This window comes from Sander vitreus, chromosome 6, assembly GCF_031162955.1.
Source record: "Sander vitreus isolate 19-12246 chromosome 6, sanVit1, whole genome shotgun sequence".
Taxonomy (NCBI): domain Eukaryota; kingdom Metazoa; phylum Chordata; class Actinopteri; order Perciformes; family Percidae; genus Sander; species Sander vitreus.
The window spans coordinates 13552544-13575249 of NC_135860.1; the positions used below are offsets into that span (position 1 = coordinate 13552544).

The 22706-nt window shown below is 39.7% G+C and overlaps 2 protein-coding genes across 9 annotated transcripts in view; both read right to left on the bottom strand.

Annotated features, from left to right (window-relative positions):
- Positions 1-3454, bottom strand: part of myh14 (myosin, heavy chain 14, non-muscle) — a 30854-nt gene extending 27400 nt beyond the window's left edge. For all 8 annotated transcript variants that reach the window (XM_078252798.1, XM_078252800.1, XM_078252799.1 and 5 more), the window contains exon 1: positions 3283-3454. The gene's annotated coding sequence lies outside the window, so the exon portion shown is untranslated. The remainder of the gene's footprint in view (positions 1-3282) is intronic.
- A 1304-nt stretch (positions 3455-4758) lies between these two features.
- Positions 4759-21639, bottom strand: kcnj14 (potassium inwardly rectifying channel subfamily J member 14). The gene is made up of 5 exons (XM_078252806.1): positions 21507-21639; positions 14411-14584; positions 10969-14206; positions 9637-9954; positions 4759-7835 (listed from the first exon to the last, which is right to left on the bottom strand). Exons 3-5 carry the CDS (start codon positions 12019-12021, stop codon positions 7605-7607), a joined length of 1602 nt encoding a protein of 533 aa, XP_078108932.1. The 5' UTR covers positions 12022-14206; positions 14411-14584; positions 21507-21639; the 3' UTR covers positions 4759-7604.
- Between the last annotated feature and the right edge of the window lie 1067 nt (positions 21640-22706).

The following is a 22706-nucleotide window of genomic DNA, read 5'->3' on the forward strand; positions in this document are numbered from 1 at the left end:
AGTTTTATGCAGGCCATATCCAGCTGAGATTGGGTCAGGGTTGGCCTAATTGAAAGACAGCAAATCAAGGAGAAGAAGGGAGGAAGAAAGACTGAGAGAGATCGGTGGGTGGAGGGGTGGAGGATGGAAGAAGAGCAAGATACATCAATCGACTAAGTAAACTGACATGACAGTGAGAGGGGGAGGGATGGCGAAGAATACGGGAAAAGGGTGGGATAGCAGTGAGGATAGAAATGGACTGAATCTATTGTTAACTGAAAAATATAAAGCAGGCTCCTACTACAGCCCAATCAGTAGAGATAAAACTCTAGTGAAGCCCCCGCTGAGAACCAGTGCACACAGTGGACCCAGTATCCTGCGAAAGAGGAGGTGACAGTAGCTAGAAGAGGTTACTACTCTAAAACATGAAGGTAACCTCCAGTCTGGGGATAGACTGATTACCGGCCCTGGCCGATTATCTATATGGCCGTTTTATTTGCCTTATAACCGATAAAGTTAATTAATCAAAAAGTGCGCTACTTTGGCTCCACTATAGCTCTGTGTCTGTCCCTCTGCTCCCGTTTCACTCACCATTGAGCCTGACTTAATGTCCCGCCCACAACACTGACTATCTTTTACTGTGTATTATGTTTAAAGTTTCTAATTTATTAAATAATTGCTTAAAGCATTTAAACAACGTTTTGTGTTGGAGTTTGTAACATTCCAAAATCCTAATTTTGACTTAAAGATTTTCATTTTCACTGTAAATGCATATCGGTTTCAAATATTGGTTATCAGTTTAATTAACTAGTAATAATCGGTATCGGCCTTGAAAAGCCAGTATCGGTCGATCCCTACTGCAGTCAGAGTTACTGCAGCGCTACAACAGGATGCTTTTAGATTTGCTCTGACAACTAAGAAAATGTTCAGCAGTGATTTTGTGAGAGAAGTTCTCTCGGTGAAGAACAACTTTCCAATGAGGCTAGTGAGGAGTGACATTGTTTTAGATGGGCTAGTTGCTGCTCTGTCCAGGATGGCCCAAAATGACCATTCAGTGTTAATTATCACCCATGTGCAGTGCAAGATATCAGATAATTAGACCTGAGACAATTAGTCAACTAACAGAAAATTAATAAGCTGTTTTTATTTTTAGATTAGTCAATCGAATCAAAATTTAAGTTTTTTTTTTTTTTTTACACAAAAATGGTAAACATACACTGGTTCCAGCTTCTCAATGTTGTTTACAATAGTAAACAGAATATCTTCGGGTTTTGAACTGAGTAATTTTAAAATGAAACCATGTTACCTTGGAACTTGTGATGGGCATTTGTCGCTATTTGCTGACTTTTCAAAAGACTAAAGAATTTAAAGAATAAAGAATTTATCAAAAGAAATAATCAGATGAATCAATACTGAAAATGTTATTAATTGCAGCCATACAGATACTACAATACTGTATGTAAGCACAAGACTATTGACATTCATGCAGCTCACAATCTAATTAACAGACTAATTTAATTGCAATTACACATTTCTACACACTACTACTTTTCTAGGAGACTGGAAAGACAGTTATTTTGGATAGGTTCATTTTAATCAATGGAATCTGATTACCTAAATTTGGCAAATTATGGCATCAATTATGATGCTTAAAATGAGGCTTTATGGATGAATGAGCTGGCACTAGGTACTTATGTAGGGGGTGATTGATCAGACAGGTAGGCTATTGTGTCGGCCTGTTAACTATTAGGCGTCTCCCTGCCTCTGCAGGTATGTCATCTGGCTTGATTCCTGCTGTGCATCACAGTTTAATTTTTTCCCACTGTCTGTTAATGACAGGGCAATGTCCTTAACCATACCTGTTACTCCAATACAACTTTGGGTGTGGTGTAAACACACCCAAAGACGATGCCACCACCCAGCCACTCAGTATGGAAAATATGTGATCCCTGACATAAGTGTTTACCTCAGGGCGAGATATGTGGGTTTTGTAGATAATCTAGTTTCTTGTTCATGGTAATGAAGAAGCATGTCACCCAGTGGATTGGTGTGGCTGAATTATGTGTTTTTAATAATTATTGGATAACAGTGGAGAGCTATGTACAGAGGAATAAACTTTATGTCAGGCTTTGGCTACACAGGCAATACATCATCATCATACATATAAAATAAGCAGCCCTATTCCTAAATCAGCTTGAACAGTGACTATAGAAGAAGACTTTGCATGCCAACACTTTAGCTGCAGTGTAGGATGTTGCCGATTCCCATCAATGCCAATGATTCCCCTAAAGCAAAGTCTTCTCCCTCTCATTGTCTCACTCAAAACACACACACACACACACACACACACACACACACACACACACACACACACACACACACACACACACACACACACACACACACACACACACACAGGTTGTCGCAGTACAGGCTGGACTGACCAGCAAACTCGTCCTGCAGCAGCTGGAGTTGCCAAAACCTGTCTGCTCTCCTCCATAGCAACACTGAGCAGCAGCCCACAGACAATACCTTTAGAGTCTGAACTGAGGTCATTCACTGCGGGGGTCTTTTGGTGTGGGTGTGTGTGTGTGTGTGTGTGTGTGTGTGTGTGTGTGTGTGTGTGTGTGTGTGTGTGTGTGTGTGCGTGTGTGTGTGTGATTAATGTGTGGGTGCCTGCGCGTGATTGTGCGTGTGTTAAACGGGTGGGGGAGCAGGAGACGCCTTTTTTCTTCAGCTTTGCATCGGTGATGATATTGTGACATATGCGCACTTCAGAGACAGTGAGGAGATGTGACATTATTAATCCACTGGCTATGATGATAATTACAGTGCGGCTGCAGATCAGTAGCTCCAGCACAGAGGCAACCACGCCTTCAGCATAAGACATGAACAATCACATGGGCCCCAGCCTGTAATTGACTGTGAACCGCATGCATGTGGCAGCCACATAACCAAGCAATTTTTACTGAGAAAAAAAGCTAGGTATATATGACACAAAGATCACAGAAGGCCAATACCTTATAATTATATGGGTCGAGATCCCTTTAATATGGCCATTAGGCAGACCGTTTTCCTTGACCAGACTTCAGGTCATCTCGAAGTCTCTCTTTGAAAGCGAACATAAAGATCAAACCAATATGAACGCCTCTAGTCCAACCAACGTTTCATTTTTAGGCGTTATACCACCGCATTTAGACCAACCTAGCGGGGTTAGCCAGTTCCACTGAAATATGATACGTTCAGGATATTACACTGGCTATTTACGAGTTGGATTAGAGTAAAGGCAATTAAATCTCTCACCTTTAGGTTCCGCTCTGAGTCGTGGATAAGGCTGTGGTGCGAGGAGAACCGGGGTGAGGCTGTTTTGTGGGTATTTTCCTGCCTGATAGGTGTGTAGCAGCCTACCGCATATGCGGCTTTTATCATTGCACCGCTCTCTCGGTGGAGCCGCACTCACTACTCGATGAGAATAAAACAGAGAGCAGTGAGGGCAAGGCGACGGCTTCAGCCCAGGAGAGCAACTTCCTGCTGGGAGACCAACCAGATACAAGGAAACGAGTTTTGGTGCAGCCTCAGAGAGAAATAACTCCAATCAAAATCTACAACCGAGCAGTAGACCCGCCTCATGAATACAACGAGAACTTTCCGCCCCAAAACTGGCAAAAAACAAGTGCGGCGACGAATGGTATTAGCGGTAGCACAAGACTCTCCGCCATTAACCAATGCTAACGGACAAGAGGCGGGGCTAACTGTGACTGACGGGTCAAACAGCCAACTGGAGCGCTGCAGCAGGTGCCTGTGCGGCACTCTCGCGCTAGAGAAGGGAGATTTGCGCGCCCTTTGTTTACCACTGAGTGGCGGCGAGTGTCCGCAGACACAGATCTGGGATCGGATTTGTTTGAATCCCCAACCAAACAAAACCGACGGGATAGTTGGAATGATCTGACTCCAGGCGCGTGATTCAGATCATCCCAGAAAATCCGACTGAACCCGAGTTCCCGAGGTACCATGCAGGCTTGTGGGGCTATGGTAAATATTTACAGCAATGTATAAAATAGCCTATGATATGCCATATAGGTGAACTAAATAACTAAAAATATATATTCCACACACACACACACACACACACACACACACACACACACACACACACACAAATAACAAAGTTCTGCATAAAGCTAAAGGAAGTGAATCTTAACTTTTAAATTGTATTTATTTAGTAAAATTAAACTATACAATTAGCAGTATTTTAAGTGTCTAATCTGTGTAATGGCCTTCATAATAATAATAATATTCTTTTTTTGCAAGCCATAGGTAGTTTTTTAGGAATACTAGTGGAATTATATGTGTAAATGATCATTTGCCATTTAATGGCAGGCTATATGTCCTGTAATTCTTTCATAGCAAGTTATAAAGATTATTTTAGGGTCAATATTATTTCCACAAGGGGCGTTTTATTCTCCTGATTTATCAGCAGTGATAGACTTTTCAGAAGTTTACAGGTCATTTTGACAACACAATAAAAAGAAATCAAAACTTCAACTGTCAAAGTTGTACAATTCAGTCATTTCAAGATATTTAGTGTTTAATTTACATCAGACAGTTTTAACATTCTTCCACAATTGTTTGATTAAGGTTTATGGTCAGACTGTATTCTGTGACAGACAAGGCTATCAGTGAAAATATAGAGTTGTGGACATTACACAGAAAAAAGAAAGTTGACATGTTTGGTCAAACGAGATTTGGTCATTTGGTTTGTTTCTAACAGTCTTAATCTATGGCAGCAAGTTGTAAGAATGAGGACATTATATCCATAATCTGCATTCCTTTTTTTAATGTTTTGTTTAAATCTTAAAGCACTTCAATGTAAATGCAAAAAGGATTATGAGAGTAGTGATGAATTACACTTTCCATCTAAAATGGTCAGTAGGTTTGCCCCGTGAGCTACAAGAAGAATAAATAAAGAAGCAACCAATAATTGCAATTCAATCCCCATGTTTTATTTGCTCTACAACCAGTTCAGTTGCAATTAGAAGTGCTCTGTGCCTAAGGCATCTCTGAAATTACATTTCAGTGTTGGAGCAGAAAGGTTTCCCTTTCTCTTTAGAAAAATAACTTGAGAAAGGTAGCAACAACTTTTATTGGTTTCATGTCACTCATTTATTAATAATAATGTATCTATTACAGTATACTATGTATTTTACACTATGTATATACATATGATTTAAAAAAATGTGTTTACTGTGAGAAGCGAATCCTAAGGAGTGAAATTACCAAATAATCCATCTGTCTATTTTTTTCTTGGGTTCTTAAACAGTGCTATAGTGGTTAAAGTGATGGTGCAGTAAGTTCAAGTTACAAGTGGAGGCAGGGTGAACGGCATGACCCATGCAGCCTATAAATAGAACATGTAGCCATAAAGGAGAAGTGTAAGGGAAAACACAAACACTAATACTAACACTAATTGCAACTGATTATATGCAATCAATACCTCACCCGCCCTGGGGTAACCATAAAACAAAAAAATCTTTCAATAACTGAAGTGAAACACTGCGATTGATGCCTTGAGGTTAACGTGTGCTGATCCAGCAACAACTGTGCTGTTGTAAAGCATCATTAGTGATATTTAGTCTGCATATACTACTTTAGTGCAAAGTAAACAGAACAAGTTCCCAGGATGTGCGTTGGACAGGCTGATTATTGGTCAACACTTAATATCATGTTGCACTCCTGACACTGAGTGACCTTACCAACATCTTCTGTAATCAAACACTTAAATACTCATGGTGGCATGATTTACTGCAAATCATTACAGGATCTAAAATAAACAAGAACATTCCAAGTGCTTTGTCATATAACTACAAAGAGCAACTATTACATAGTCTACAATACAATACAGCTAAAAATCTATTTATGTTATCAGTGCATGTTCATATTGAGACAATCTCGGAACCCATCAGCTATCGGTCTAGAGATTATTATTGAGACTACTCAATTACTGAGCAGATTCACAGTATATACATTTTTGTCTACTTAGAACAACATCCTGCAAATGTTAAAGTGATTTAATGAACACTCTTGCATAAATAGCAGTATGAAAATACACACAATAAAAATAGGCTTTAAGTACATTTCAAACATGAAATTAACTACTGAAGATGAAGGGCCAGTTGCAAAATCTCTGGTTTGTTATGAAGGCACCACTCACTACACTGATCTCACAATTTGTGAGAGAAACCAACTGTAGCACATTAGAACATAGTACCATGAAACATGATTTTATGGGCACAAAAATACAGTATCATTTTCTATGAATGGGGTGTAGTTTCCAGTTCAATCCTCATCCATTTGTGCAGATGTTAGACAGATGTTTTATTCTCAGAGATGCAGAAACAGCAAACCATCGTCACCACCATCACAACATCTCTCCTACTCAGTTCAGTAATGTTCTAGTGATGTTGGACGTGACTTTAGGCCTCCTGTGCATTTACAGAGCAGATGAGAGCAACCCCTTTAAAGTTGGATTTAGTCCGAACCATCAAGGGTCTTCCAAGTGCCAAGACGCTTAAAAGATTATAATGTCATAGTTCAGTCGCTAACTACTACAATCCAAAAGTAATGGAGTAAAACAATACAGTGTGGTTGATTTTAGCAATACAGGACATGAGAAGATAATGTAGATAGTAGTGCAAGAAATAATGTATAGTATTTAACTAGTCTGGACACAGACAACATCATCTGTCATTGTGTATCTAACACTACAATGCTTACTCTGACCTCGCCACATGGCATTCAACTCAACACAAAATGATTAAATAAAGCAAATGTTACAATCAGTGAACATTTTTTATGCAGGACATAATAAAGCCCCAAAACAAACAACATACATAACATAACATGGAAAAGAAACTGCTCAAAATCGCTGCTAGTTTTCAGCTGTTTCTCCATGCTACTGTTGCTCTGCTTTGGCTCTATAAGTAGCCTAGCCTAATACTCAACTACATCCTCAACACCCCCCACCAACCTCAGAGTATCACAAAATGTGAACTATCCATACTTACCATAGGAAAAAAAAACATTAAATGATAATTCAGCATCATAGTGGAATACATTCCTGAGTTGTACTTCAGAAGGTACACTACCATTCATTTCATACAGAAGCCACCTCAAATAGATCATAAAACTGGAAGTGCAGTTGCATGGTAGAGCCACCATGGGGTGCTGCTGTATATTCTGCCAGTCAGGCATTAGAGCCAGATGGGTGTGTTGTGGTAGTGCCGGGCCAGATGTGAGACTTAGCAGACAAGTTTTCAATGATCCTAAAAGATTGCCAGGACCAATCGGACAACTAAGCCAGTGTAGTAACCCTTCTCCCTAAAATACTGACTTATCTAAATCTTGCAAACTTGTAAAAGTTGTAATGAATCTCTTGACTTGCTCCTATTTTGGACTTTGTTTCCTGTCCAATCACTGTAAACAATGTTGCCTCCTATCCTTTATCCTGACACTGGCCCTAACAACTTTGAATCCGGTCTCTCTTTCTACCAGTTTAACCCTCTCTCTCTAAAACCTCTGGGTCAACTTCCTATCGCTTTTCCTTTAAGGCCTCCTATCCAACAGGTTTAATTGTAGTGGAGATGTTCAGCCAGGGATTGCCTTCGGGTCGGTGGGGAGGGACACTCAGGGTCTGGGCCAGGCTCATCGTCAGGGGAGACAAGCTGCAGAGCGACTTCGTTCTCATAGCAGAATGACGAGCGTGAGCTGTGAATGTACTTCTGCTCGGCCAGCTCCTTAGCGCTGCATGAAGGTGTGTTCGGGATTTTATATGTCTGATGGAAGAATGAGTAGTCCACCTGGAAAAAGGGCAGTAGACGAGAATTTTTTAAATACACATTTTTATTGTAAGATGACAAGACAAGAGACTATAGCAACACTTGTGGCTCTGTGAGCAGTGAGTCCATGAACGAGGCAAGTGTCTGTTCACGTCTGTTATAATAGCAGGACAATCGCGTATTAGCGAAACTGGTAGTCAGTTGAAAAGGTGAAGATCACATTGTCGGTAGCCTACCAGTTAGGCCGGCTACACACTGGCTGCGTCGCGTGAGCGTGTCAGCTGCGTGGCGTGTCCGTTTATATTTCGGCTCCCATGTTAACAGGTTAGAGCTTACACACTGCCTGTGTGACACACATGTCTCAGGCGTGGCTCGAGCCACGGCAAAAATGCGTGCATGCTAGAAATAGAACCAACGCTTATTTTTCACACGACACGCAAGCGTGTTGGAAGCGTTTCCAGGCAAAATACAATAGGAAAAGATGTTTATATGTCATTTTGACACAAATACATATTAATAAATGACATGTTGATGTTTCACAGTCTCTAGGTTTTGATATAAATGCAGTTATAAATGTAATAAAAAAATAAAAAAAAATTCTAAAATTGCACCTGTCAATACAGAACGAAATATTCTGTAAACAAGTGTGTTTATTAATTTTCAGAAAATAATCACACTACAACAAATAATACATGTGCAAATCAGAACTGTCACAGTAAGGCTCAGCTTCAATAAAATAAACATAAACATGACAGGGCTGTAACATGCGATATTTGGCACAGTAAGTCAGCATAAGTATTCTGTAGTCTATTTTGCTGTCAATACTGCCGGCGTTGTCTTTGCTGTAATCAAATCAGTATATATTTATGTTTAACATGGTATTTCATTTCATCAACGGGAAACAGACATGTGTACAGACAAGGCTAGCAGCAGCAGCGCCGCGTCAGACACGTTTCTGGTGTGTAAAGACATAGCAAAATCCACGCAGCCGCCACGCAGCTGACACGCAACAGAAACGCCACGCTCACGCCACGCAGGCAGTGTGTAGCTGGCCTTACAAACCAGCTCGGTAGTGAATGACACGGTAATGTGTTTTCAGCTGAGCTAGACATAGAACATTTGGTTAAAACAGATTGGTGATGTGATTTGCCTCAATTGTTCTCTGTGAAGTTAGCTAGAGGTGAATGTAGCCCTGGTGAGTTTTATGTGGAGTGACTGCGTCGGACTCTGTTTAAATAATTGCTCAACTCCTGGCAATTGCTCCTGGTTCTTCACCAGTGTTGTGGAAAAATTAATTAATTTGGGTAACAGGTGAACCAGCTTTAAAAGTGAGTTTTCTTTAAGTGATGTGTAATGCATAGAGACTTTGAAGCAGTAACAAACTTTAATGTGTTAAATTTTGGGTTCCCCCTTTAACCCCTGCTTAACATTATTAGCATGCTAACATGCTCAAAATAGCAATGCTAACATGCCGATGTTTAGCAGGTTAATGTTTACCACGTTTACTGTCTTAGTGTAGTGTGTTAGCATGCTAACATTTGCTAATTAGCACTAAACAATAAGTCAATACAACTGAGGCTGATGGGAATGTCAGTTTTGCAGGTGTTTGGTCAAAAACCAAAGTACTGGACGTTCAAATTTTGACCTGTTGATGGCGCTAGATGACAAGTCAGGGGATCACCAGAGTATAGGTGATAGTGGACCAACTGACCAACATTGCCATCTCTAGAGCCACATTGCTACATATACCACTTAAGACATAACATTAAGGGAAGGTAAGGATCTATATTTTTCCTATATATCTCCATCCTTCCTTTCTGACCTGGTAGCAGTCTTTCCTCTCGAAGAGCACTGGTTCGAATCTGTGTCCCCAGAGGATTTCAGAAGCCAGATAGGAGCTACGGCACTGTGTGGTCATAGCTGTGGCCTCCACCATGCCCTCGAGTATGACCACCACCTCCAATTCAGAGTCATTCTCCAGGGTCTTTCGGTCAATCTCAAAGAAAGGTGACTCGTCGTTGATCTCGTGGACAATTGTCACTGGCGAGACCAAGAAGATGCGGTCAGTGCCAGTGTCAAAACCCACGTTGATGTCCATATTGTCCAGGGGGAGGAACTCTCCCTCTTCTGTCACCCTTGGCTGTAGTTGGGAATAGAGAGTAAAATAAAATCACAATTTGATACATTAAACTTTCCACATTAGATGGTGCGTGGGAAAATATTAAATGGAGACAATAAACGATTTACAATATGAAACAAACATCAGCCAAAGGCAGGCGGGACATAATCAAAGTAAAGTAAAATTAAACTGTAATTCTGGCTATAAAATGCAACACACATACAATTGACGCCATTTCCTAAGGTCAGTTTTAGAAATTGCATTTCTTACCCTGACCCAGAAGCTTAGTATTTGGTTATTATATTCAGATGAATTTGACTATGCGAGTCTATAGTCATACCACTCGTGCATAGGCTTATCACTCACCCAACCCTTATTATGGAACATAATTTTTTTATCCTTGCTAACTTAATCCCATCTGCCTGTCTGAACTTTGACATGGTCATCCTATGAAAAGAGATCAAATTGTCTATGCTGTAGCCCCAATTTTCCACAGATTTTGACCCTCCGGACAACTTTGGCAGCATACATACGTGTACACACACAACACAGAAGACAAAACATTCACAAAAATAGGAAATATGTTTAAAACTAACCACATAAGGCCAGGCAGAAAGGTAAACCTAAACTTACATACAGTACAATAACCTAACCCACATAGAGCACACATACTGCCTGGGAAAATGAGACAATGAAGGACAATGGTTCTCAGTTAAAGAATTGCAGGCAAGTTAATCCATGGTAAATCTTCCTAACCCCTGAGGGAAAATAAAACAAGCTCTCATTAACTACGGTCCACAGAATACAGGCCAGATGGTCTCAGTGCTTCCTCTTTCTCTCTACTGCAACCTTTTTTCCTCTACCGCTATCTCTCACAGTTGCAACTTCTGTTTTTTGATACAGTTGTTTACTTTGGCTTTTCTGTTTTACCATCCAATCAACTCTTTCTAAAAAATTGAAAGGCTTTTCTCTTTTATCATTGCCAAACTTTCTGACCTTTTTCACCGTGGCAATTATCCATCTCCCACCACTTACCTTTAGTAGCTGTGCTCGAACATGTGCCTCTACCAGGTGGCTCTTGCGTAGGTTTCCGACCCTCCACATCATACAGAGTTTCCCGTCCCTCAGCGCCACCACAGCTGTGTCAGAGAACACCAGTGTCTCGTTGCGCTTCTTGGGCTTGGCAATCTTGGCCATGACTGCCCCGATGATGAAGGCGTCAATGATGCAGCCCACAATGCACTGCAAAATGACCGCCATCACCGCCAGGGGACATTCTTCGGTCACGCTTCTGAAGCCATAACCTATGGATGTCTGCGTCTCCAAGGAGAATAGAAAGGCTGCCATGAAGCTGTTCACCTGGAGGAAGCACGGCTCCTCAACCACTGCCTCTCTATCAGACTCTCCTCCAGACCCGGCCTCTCCTGATCCCGGAGAGGAACCTGAGCTGGGGGTAAGCCGAATGGAGAGGTCCCCATGCATGGAGGCAATGAGCCAGAAGGCAAATCCAAAGAGCAGCCAGGAGAGAAGGAAGGAGAGGGTGAAGATGATCAGCATCCAGCGCCAGCGGATGTCCACACAGGTGGTGAAGAGGTCGTTAAGGTAGCGCTGGCCCCTTTCGCTTATGTTGACGAAGGTGACGTTGCAGCGTCCGTCCTTGCCCACAAAGCGTTGTCGGGGCCGGCGGCTTGAGCACCTGGTGCGCCGGCGGTTGGTAGTGGAGGGGGAAGAGAGTGAATTCTGGTCCGAGGATGAACGGCCTTTTCCTCTTCCTCCTACACTACCGCCTCTTTCACTCCTTAGTCCTGAGCACATTCCTCCTGCTCTCACCCCGCCTCCTCCTGTGTCTCCCCCAACTCCAATGGCACTCTGCCTCCGTGCATTGTTGGTGTTACTCTGGAGAGGTAGAGTTTTGCCGTTCAGGGCATGGGTCGGGGAGGTGCTGGTTGGGGTCCCTGACCCCATTGGACTCCCCCCTGCCCTAGCCGTGTCAGCAGCACTCTGTGCCAGCCTCATGACCTCCTCCTCCTCCACTGGCCCGTCCACCACAGCACTGAAACGACGTTTCACACGTGCCGCTCCCATCATGTACAATCCAAAACAATAAAAAACAAAAAGTCTCCTCTCTCTTATGGTTTACAATAACACTGTATTCCTCAGTGAGCCTGGATTCAAATGTTGATGAGGCAATTAAGCACCTTGATAGTCAATTAAATGTTTGATGCTAACAACATAGTCAGTCTTTCAGTCCTTATTGAAGAGATAATTGCAAGTCCATAGTGGCCAATAGTAACCAGAGGATAATTCCCTCGAAGGCCATTGATCAGTCACTTACTTTTCCCAGTAGAGTCTATCTTTTCAGTGGTAGATCCCTCAGCAAACAAAGTGGGCTTTCTTAAAGTAGATCCTCAGGTGCACTCATTAACAACCAATAAAAATCATCACTGAGTGAGGTGAGCGGAAAACAAGGATGTCAGCAGCAGCCCAAGGAGTCTATTTCTGTGACCCCTAGTTTGCAAGAACTCTTTTGACAAGGAGTGACAGGGCTGGTTGGACCTCAGACATCACAAAAGCATGCAGGATTGGTTCTGTTCAGTTCCAAACAAATAAAAGGGAAGCCTCAAGCAGGCATCAATTGATAAAAGCTATAAACTGATAATGCAATGGAGGAGGAGGATGGAGATGGAAACATGTAAAGGATGTAGAGCTCGTTACAGGGTACTGTACCTTTTATAATATTGTGACAAGAGTTGAACTTAAAATGGGACAATATGATAAAAACATTTCCAACATGCAATTAAAAAAGAAAAAAAAACATGCCAATTCTTACAATCAAAGATCTCTCCAGTGTCACAACCCCTTGGTATGGGCATGTGGAAACAAAGAGCACAGTACATTCAGTTCATCAAACAGTCATCATTCATCTTTCATAATTCAGTGCCAATATGTCTTGGATAAAGCACTGAATATAGTACACACAGTTAAGTGTTAAATAGCAGTTGTCAAGGAAATGTCACCTTTGCCCAACAAAAGGGTCCCAACTGAAAGAACCATGTTTTGTTTGCCATTTCCTGTTCAATCATGTCACTTCTTTAACAATTTCACATTTTCTTTCTAAGGGTCTGCACATCTGTTTAGCAGCCATTGTCAATTTGGTGAAGACTTGTTTTACTGACTGTTGTGTGAACAATATTGACCTGAACTACACGGCTGTTAGCAATCACATGCAACAGTTAGTCTCTCAGAGCAGACATACCTCATTACAGCTCAGCATTACGGCTGAGAAATCGCCTATGCCTGACAAAAGATAAGAAGGGAAAAAAACAACAGAGAGTTTACTTTGATCTATCTCCAACACCACTTGTATTTTAAACTTTGAGTGGAAGATTTATATGTAGGGAAAAGGTAAGTACACAGGTCACCTGAGGAAGTTTTCTATATTTTTCTGGTGGTCGGGCGCCAAAGTAGATAGATCAGGTGTATGCCACAGAAAGAGAAGAGCTGAGAAGGGCTGAGAACTAAAGTGGCTGAGAGCATAACTGGGTTTGTGGATTGTAGTCTATTACTCATCATCTCAGTTTGAACCAGATCACAAAGGGCTACCTGAACATCAGAGTTTCCACAAACAAAATGGAAGAATAATACATGCAGATGCAACGCGAAAAGAATGCATGAGTAACTTTGAAGTGCATCATCTAAAAAGCATTCAAAGTTAATATATAAAAATACTTCTTAAAAACTGACAAAGGCTTAAATAAAGCAAAAGAGAAATGTGCAAATATATCTGGAAATGAAAAGCTTGTAGTTAATATTTACCTTGCCCAACCATTTCCAGAGAACTCTTCTACTGAATCCTGACAAGTATACTGAGTATCCACATCCTCTTTAGAACAGTACACAGAATCAAACCCTCAACCGTAACCCTGCACTGTGGTGAGTACAAAGAAACTGAAAACGATAGACATGAGCTACTGCTTTAGCTGCACAAATATAGACAATGCTATTTCATTCAAACAGTAACAGCAGGTTAGACAAAAATCTACAACAAATGGAAATGGGGAAAGAGATCTCTCCTGAAGTGTGAAGTGACATAAGGGTTCATCTTCGCTTATGTGTTGACCTCCCTTTATGACACATGTTCAGTAAAAGCATTGGACTTTGGTGGAAATTCAAGGAAAGAGTCTGCTGGTTTTTCCGTTCTCTTTACTGAGATGTCGATTGTCTGTTTTGTATCCCTTTTCTTTAGGAACTTCTTGTTTAACACACTGACAGTCTTAAAAAAAGAAAAAGAGAACAAAGAGGATGACAATTAAAGGCAAGGTAGAAATTACATTAACTGTGCTGAAACAGATGATTCAGTAGTTATCTTCTTGTCTCAAAAGAGACCTTTCGCTCTTAAAATCAATGCATATATAATCACATTTCATATCAATTAAAATCTGATAAATATCTAAATGTATGGTGATCCAAAACCTACTGTTTGTAGTGGTCCTCTTAGGTTTCTCTCATGCAGTCCTTGGATTGTTACTGGATTATTTAATCGGTCAAATATTGTGGAGCTTTTCCTTTAGAAAGTCTTAACTTGAAGAACCAAACTCTATCACAGCAAAGGGAAAAACTTTACCCAGATGTACCTGTGGAATAATGGAGCCTGTAAAGGGAAACAGAGAGAATTTCGTCATTTTCCATTTGTCTTTTCATTTGTCATTTGTTTCCATGTATCTTCTGAAAATCATTTCTGTTCCTTAAGGACAAAAATCTGTAAAAAAATGGGCATTCTGAAGGGCAGCTGAAATTCATCACAACATATTTCAATGTATTGATGGATATAGAGTAGAACTTTATAGGGAGGACTGGTCAGTTACCATAAAGTACTGAACTGCAGGGCATTTTGGGTCAGGAAACCAAGTGGTACAGGGTGATTAATTGTTGATAAGTAAGCAACAGTGGATTAAAGACAATAGACTGGAAGAATTGGAGGGGATTTTCTTGGGAAAAGGTTGAGACTGGGATTGTAGCTCAGATGAAGGACTGAGATAAACTGGGACTCTGGGTTGATTGGGAGTGAAGAGGTAATATGTCTTGCGGTGGAGATGGCGATATGCTGTGGATTACAACTGCGCTCGTGACTTTGGTAATCTCACAGACGGTTTTGCAAATCCCCTTAGGAGTTACGTAAGAGCCACTACTGTTATAAAGGTAGCAAGAATATCTATAAAACACACACAGGATATGTTATGGCATTTACAGGATTTGGGATAATATAGAAAAAAGCAGTATACGGCACTGAATCTAACAAATGTATCCCTCAACAAATATAATGCAATATAGTGTTCACCTTGATTGAGTTGGAACTAATCAATACTTTCACTAGAATCTGAGACATAACATGTGCCACAAATAAACAATGTAGAGCATCCTTTTGGCCAGTGTAATTTACACAACAAAAAGAGGGGAAATTACTGACTCCATGCATTAAACAGCTATAAAACTTTCTATAAGTCATCTTTCTTAGATCCATCTGTTATCCTCTCATCACTACTGCCTCTACTCTAAAAGCATGCAGACCAGTCCAGGATTTAATAGGTTCAACCAAACATGTATGAATATAATAAATTAACTACTATGTAGTAACATTTGTGAAACTGTATCAAGGTTGTTTATTAACTAGACAAGAAATCATAAATGTTGTAACATTATTGGAAATGAGCTCAAACTAAAACGTGGTCTTTTAAGGTCTTAATTTCCACAAATTAATAAAGACAGACATTTCCAGGCGCGTGTTGCTCAATGTTCAGTTAATGAACAAATGTATGAGGAGATAGGTCCTGACCTTGAGGCCTCTACTGTAGCTCATGCCAACACCACCAAATGAATACACTCTCAGGTCTGCTATCTCTATGATTGGCTTGAAGTGTCGCCGGACAACTGACGACAGTAGCTGGAGGAGGTGATGAGGGAAGTGTGTGTGTGTATGTGTGTGTGTGTGCGTGTGTGTGTGTGTGTGTGTGGGCAATGTGAGAGTATACGTGTCCTTGTGTTGGCTAGCCATAGCCTTGTGAGGTGGCAAATGTCTCAAATAACTTCTCATATAAGAACATGCAGGGGTGTCTGGCAAAACTGTGTACGTGAAGCTGTTGCTTCACACTGTCAGGACCCCTTAGAGCAGCATCTGATCTGCAGTCGTGCCTTATATGATAAAGGCTGAAACATGTGATGGGACTTCTAATGTTTATGGGTCCTTTAACTAAACTTAATTTACCTCTGACACTAGTTACAGGTTATTCATTTGCATGAGATTTAGCATACATTTACCATATTGGGATTTTCATTGATTTTCACAATTAACCAGGTAGAGCTAGTGTCATTAATAAACCACTCTAGAGAACTATTATGTATGATTGAAATTTAAATGTTCTCTATATAGTTCCATCTCCTTAAATGTAAGAATTTGCTGCTTTTCCTCGTCATTTTTTTTCTTTGGATTTTGGACTGTTTTGTAGACCTAATAATCAACTGATTGATCAAAAAAATAATCTGCAGATAAATTTAAAATGAAAATAATAAATAACTAAATTGCAGCTTTGAAACCATTCTATATCTTTTGTAGCTGCAAACTGTTGAGAAAATATATGCCACCTACTGCAGAAGGTAAACTACCTGAATCTTGACCTATGACCCTGTTTATGCCACAATTTAAATACCAGAAGCATTTGAAAGTGATACAGCACACATTAAAAGTATAAACAACAGTATACATTAACAGACAGTGACTGACTATAAGACATAGTAGGTTGTTTTTAATAGCTTGACGAAAAGGAGCAAAGTTTCTCCTGCACAAGTTATAACTAATTACTTAAAGCCTATCGGGGGCCAGCAAAATGATTGGGAGATAGCTGAGGTTACCATTTGTGATCTTTTGTACCTCCAAAATGCCATACTCATAACTAACTATTAATTTGGAGTTGATTACTTAGGAGAATCTAAATAAATTGAATCACATCATCTGCATAAACTAAAATCTTATGCAGAATATGAAATTATTCCTGCATCAATGTTTAGTTGTCTAGCAGCAGATAATGGTTCCATAGCAAATGCACATAAAGCACTGACTGGGCAGCACTCATTGGCAAAATGATAACCCAACAACTGCTGAAAACATAAACCAGCTAATGTGCTTTATAATCCCAGGGTTTGTGATTATTTTTAAATTGCCACTGATGTTTGCGCAAAACTGACAACAATCAGCTGTAGGGGACTGCACAGACAACGTTGTTGAAGCCATTCTAAATGTATTACAATTCTCACTGGTTTGAATTAACAATAAGTATTACATTGACCAAAAACTTTAAAGCAAAAAACATCTACCTTGACGATCACATTCAGAATTCTCCTGCAAGACCACAGCTATCCACTTTCACCACCTGTCTTTTTTCATTGTGGATCTCTCACCATGTATTCTCTCCCTCCCCTGTCCTCTTTCTATCCAGATTATCTGACCATATTAAGGTGTTATGTGGCCAGATTAGATTTGCAGGGAATATGATTTCGGTGTCATTGAAAAATGCACTGAATAAGTATGTTCTTCAGTTTGTCATTCTCCTTACCTCCTGTGTCACATGTGAACTGTCCTATTTCCAGTTTTTTTGTTCTAAAAACAACAGTTTTAGTAAAACAATGTACACAAGATAATGTTGCATGGCTTATTTCATGCATCATTAAATTTGGTTGGATGGTTTCATGATGGGGAGTTTAATCAACACTGTGGACACAATGTACTGTACAATATAAAACCACCAAAAGTGACCCTCTACATTGTGATGTCACAATGCAAATGTGAAGACATCAATACTTGTTATTGATCAGTGGGGGTTAGAAACCAGGGCACAGACGGGATCTCTCTGTGTCACACGGCTCTCTATCTGAGCCTTTTTTCTACATCTTTTATTTCAGCCATAATTATTCTATTAAACTTCACTTTACAAGGCAGATTTTAATCATGTTTTATGTGCACAAAGGGGCTACTGCAACAGCTGCAAATAGCTGCAAATAGCTGTGCATATAAAACAAATGCCCAGTGACATTACAAAACTGCAGTGACCTTTTACCAATCAATACAGTTCTGGTGAGTGTTGATCTGGTGGCATCATTAATACATTGCAGGAGCTGCAGATGATAGTTCCAGCACCAGAGCACCAACCAGTAATGGATGTTACGTCATAACTAAACATTAGGTGACATTTTACTGATGGTGTTGCTTAATATTTAAAACACATGCACATTTATATATCTTTAAAAAGTTTGAAGTTGAAAGAACCATAATGGTGTTGTGCATGTTTTAGCTCATTTACTACGAACTGCATAGATTTATAGACAGTTAAATAATTTTATCACATTCCAGCCAGCCACTGGTTTCAGTTTGATGTACCATAGAATGGAAATCAACTTGCAGAAACAACTTGTTTAACACAAATATTCCATCAGATTGAATTAGATTTTTTTTCGTCCAAGTGTGTTAGTAAGTAGTCTTAATTATAATTAACACAAAAGTGTAGATGAATTGGAAATGTATGTCAAGAAACAAAGAGCGTTATAATTTTAAACACAATGCCCAAGAAAAAACAGACCTTGATTGTGTTTGGTTAGGGTTGGTTAGTTAAATTAGTTACACAATCTATAGTTAAATTCACTGATGAACAACACACACACACACACACACACACACACACACACACACACACACACACACACACACACACTTATAAAAAAACATCTAATAATATGCACAAGTGTGGAGTCATCTTGGCACCGGGCCTCATTCCATCTAATTGAAACTTTTCCGCTGCCGTCCCTCCCTCAGCTGTGTGCAGTAATCAAGGTCATTGTGTGAGGACGACCAAAAATTAATCTGGGGAGTTAAGACGGTGCAGGTTGCAATGTGCTGGTTAAAACTCTGCACAACTATTTTCGAATCAAGAAAATAGAACATTAAGAAGCACACAATCAAGACTAATTAGACTATATAAATTAGACAAAACTTTATTACTTTTTGCAGCTTTCTCCTTACACCTCAACTATTAATTACAAATTGTAATTTTCTCTAAGGTAGCATTTATTACTGACTCTTAGCCACCCTAGTGGAAGGGGTGTTCTTTTTTTCCAAAAAGTGGACCTTTTTGCAGTTTTCCCTCATTTTGTAATTATGAGGTTGAAAAACTTAATTATGGTGAAAATGTTGATGCACTGAAAATATAGTGTACACACACACACACACACACACACACACACACACACACACAGAAAAGAAAAGAAGGGGGGAAATAAAAATGTGCAGAATGATGAGGGGTTGTAAAGGTGGACGAACTGATTATCATCTGTCACTATACTGTGGATCGGGGGGGTGTTGTTCAAACCACCCGAACCCCTTCTGCCTACGGGCCTGCATTGTTGCATTAGATTGTATTAAATGGAGTGTTGTTTTCTATTTTTCTAGTTGGTGTAAACTTTCAGGACAAAATCCAAAATTCATGGTGCCCCCTGCTACTGCAAGCTCACCAGTCCCCAGAGAGCTCACCACTGCACAGGTCCATGACATACAGTATCGTGACTGCATCAGCTGCTTTCACCCAATCTGCCTAAGAATAGCACAACTGAGTGATTCAATTTAGATATATTTCCATTTGAAATGTAGCACAAACAAGGGATGTAAATTACAGAGTACACTATGGTGTTAGTATCAGATATATTGCCCATGATAACAGTAGTCATAAATTGGAAAAATGCCACATGCAGGAATCAGAGCAGTTACTGTAAAATGTCTGGAGTGAAAGGACACAACCATGCTGCAGTCAAATTGCAATGTTGGTTTTTAAGATTGTATCACAAAAAGAAATATTATATACAGTCATATTATTTATCTCACCTCTTTTCAAAATCCTAAGTTAAAGTGGCTTGACTGGAAAACAAAAAAAAAAAAACATAAAAGGGCTCTTTGCCCTATGCAATATAATCTACTTATGGAATAAAAAATAATAAAAAAACCAAGAGACTACAAACAAAATGGGGCATGATGTTTGAAGGACGTGGGTGTTTACCAAGCAGGGAGGGTCCAGCAAAATATTCTATAGGGTATGCTATAGGAGGTGTATCCAGGATTTTTTGAGCTTGACCCTTAATAGGGACTAAAAGCAAGATACCTTGGCCTCTGTGTCATTGATTTTTTTTTATCCGTCACTCCCATGTCCCATAACTTTATGGAAGTAGTGCAACACTAAATTGTTCAAGTATTCTTTCACATCATTAGCTATAACATGTACTTGCTAACTGCCCTGGATGCTATGCATTGGTTAAAATAAGTTATTTTTGAATTATGGTTACCTTAAAATTATCAACATGAATAAATGTAGCCTGTTGTGTTGGCTGAGGCTTGATTTACAAAAGTTTTACAAAATAGAACCATGAGCGCCTTTTAAAAGAGAATCAGCTGGAGGAAAAAGTGCTTATAGCCATCTTATAGTCCTGTGCCTGGTTGCATAAACTACCTTAAGTTTCAAACTTGTCCCTTATGCAAAATATTTCCCTAAGCTCAGGGGTTAATTTAGGAGCATTGCATAAAGCCCTAGGTTGTCTCCTTGCCTAAGTGGTTTTATGCACCGGGTACTGTACTTTTGTCTGTCCTCTTTACTCCATGTGCTTCCCTGAAAACCCGACAGCAATGGCTTGCTACTTGATTTAAATGTGCCTGCGGGTACCATCTACTGCACATTTTGCAAAGAAACTGTGAAAGAGCATCCTTAGAAAATAACTATACATGTGCACTATGCATGTATTTCAAAGCGGTTTGTCTCTCAGTTTTTCAGAAGCATTACATCATTTTAAAACCTGTTTCAAAATACATGTCAGTTCTCACAATTCACAAAACCAAAAAAGGATTAAAATGTAAATAATCAGAGCACACTGAGCTCTCTGGCCATTTCATCTGCTCAGGTCTCTCTCTGTCAGTGCTTCACTGTTCCCCCAACTGTAACATCTTTTATTGTATTCATTTTTTATTCATCTTCCACTCCTGCACAGCACAAGTCAGGTCAAATTAGCCAAACATTAATGCAATACTGAATATTTCCAATCATATGCCTACAGTAAAATGGAGAAAAAAAATGTTGGAGCATCCTTTTGGTTAAGGAGCATTCTTGTATAGGCCTATGTAGCTATAGAATAATATCCTATTTCCAAATCCTATTTGAGGTCAACAGCAACGCTACAAAATTCAGAACTAACAGTTGGAATTTCCATAGTGTCACTGATGTGCTAAATACCTACATTTTTTAAACTGCATCACCTCTGTCTGATGCTTTTCAGAATAAAATGTAGACTACAAGTTCATGCTTTTAAATTCCCCTGAGGTTAACAGGTTGCAACGCCATATAACATCGACATAATAATAATAATAATAATAATAATAATAATAATAATAATAATAATAATAATAATAATAATAATAATTTAAAAACAAATGATATCCAAAAGTAGTGTTTTGACAACTTCGTGCGCAGTTAAATTCAGTCAGCACTTACCGGCCGTTGACATGTTCCCCCCGTTAATTCAGCGCGATGTGACGACGTCAGTTTACTTTCAGTTCCTTAACGGTTGGTTAATTACAAAAAGAAAGAAAGCACTGATTAAAAAGCGTGTGCGAGCTGTCCCTAAGCTATCGGTCCTGTCAACTGTCCGCGAGCCCTAGAGGTGGTTGATGAGCGCGCTCACGTTGCGATGCTATCTGTCCCCATTCAACCACGCGCCTCTCCGGACTTCCAGAGTGACCTTTCACAACATCCTGATTCATCAATGATAAATTACAGTTTAGATGTGTATTACAATGATTATTGTAAAAATAGTTATTTTATATCTCTAGTGTATTGTTGATTATAGCGTTAGTGCCTCATCCATTACTTTCCCTTCATGGGCTAATACAAAATACCTCATTAACCTTTTATTTGTGTTGTCTGTGCATTTTTAAATGTCAGGCTACAGTTCATGTCATGTAAGATTACTGTAACACTGATGACAAAAAAAGAAGGTTGCATCTGACTGTTATATAATGAAAAAATATTTAATTTGTATTGATAAATACTGATGCTAAGATTTGATGAAGAGTTTTATTAAGGAGAGAGAGAGAGAGAGAGAGAGAGAGAGAGAGAGAGAGAGAGAGAGAGAGAGAGAGAGAGAGAGAGAGACAGAGAGAGACAGAGAGAGACAGAGCACAGTGTGTGTTTACTAATACTTAATCTGATTTAATCTCAGTCAAGGCACCCAAGAAGTGACCTATGATGTCATGAGCTCTGTCATTCTGTGGAAATAAAGATCAGATTGGAGAAGACCCTAGGGCAACAGCTCAGAAGTGATGTAATGCAGCAGGCACAACAGTCAGCTGCATCCAACATAAACATGTAAACATTTGAATATCAAAACCCTGTGCATATATGAAACCCAAATCAATAGTGGATGATCTAAATCTGCAACCTCTGTTATTTTAAATTGCGCAAGTATTTGTGTAAAAACACCAACTGTTATTGACCCCATGGAAAACTGCCAGGGAGGAGGGGGCAGAGACCGAGAGAGAGAGAAAGTGACGTGAGGAGGCATAATGATGTCAGATATTTTTGAATGATCAGACAGACATTACGTTTAGAAAGATCCAGGAAGAGAAAATGTATGCAATCAATCATTATGGTCCCTTCTGTTTGAGCTGCTACAACAGCCATGGGACATGCAGT

Excerpts from the sequence above, each read along its gene's own strand:
- kcnj14 (XM_078252806.1), bottom strand. The coding sequence starts at position 12,021 with ATGATGGGAGCGGCACGTGTGAAACGTCGTTTCAGTGCTGTGGTGGAC. Across the intron at positions 9,955-10,968 it reads TTCGAGCACAGCTACTAAAG|CCAAGGGTGACAGAAGAGGG; the intron begins GTAAGTGGTGGG and ends TCCCAACTACAG. Across the intron at positions 7,836-9,636 it reads AGAGGAAAGACTGCTACCAG|GTGGACTACTCATTCTTCCA; the intron begins GTCAGAAAGGAA and ends CCCTTTTTCCAG.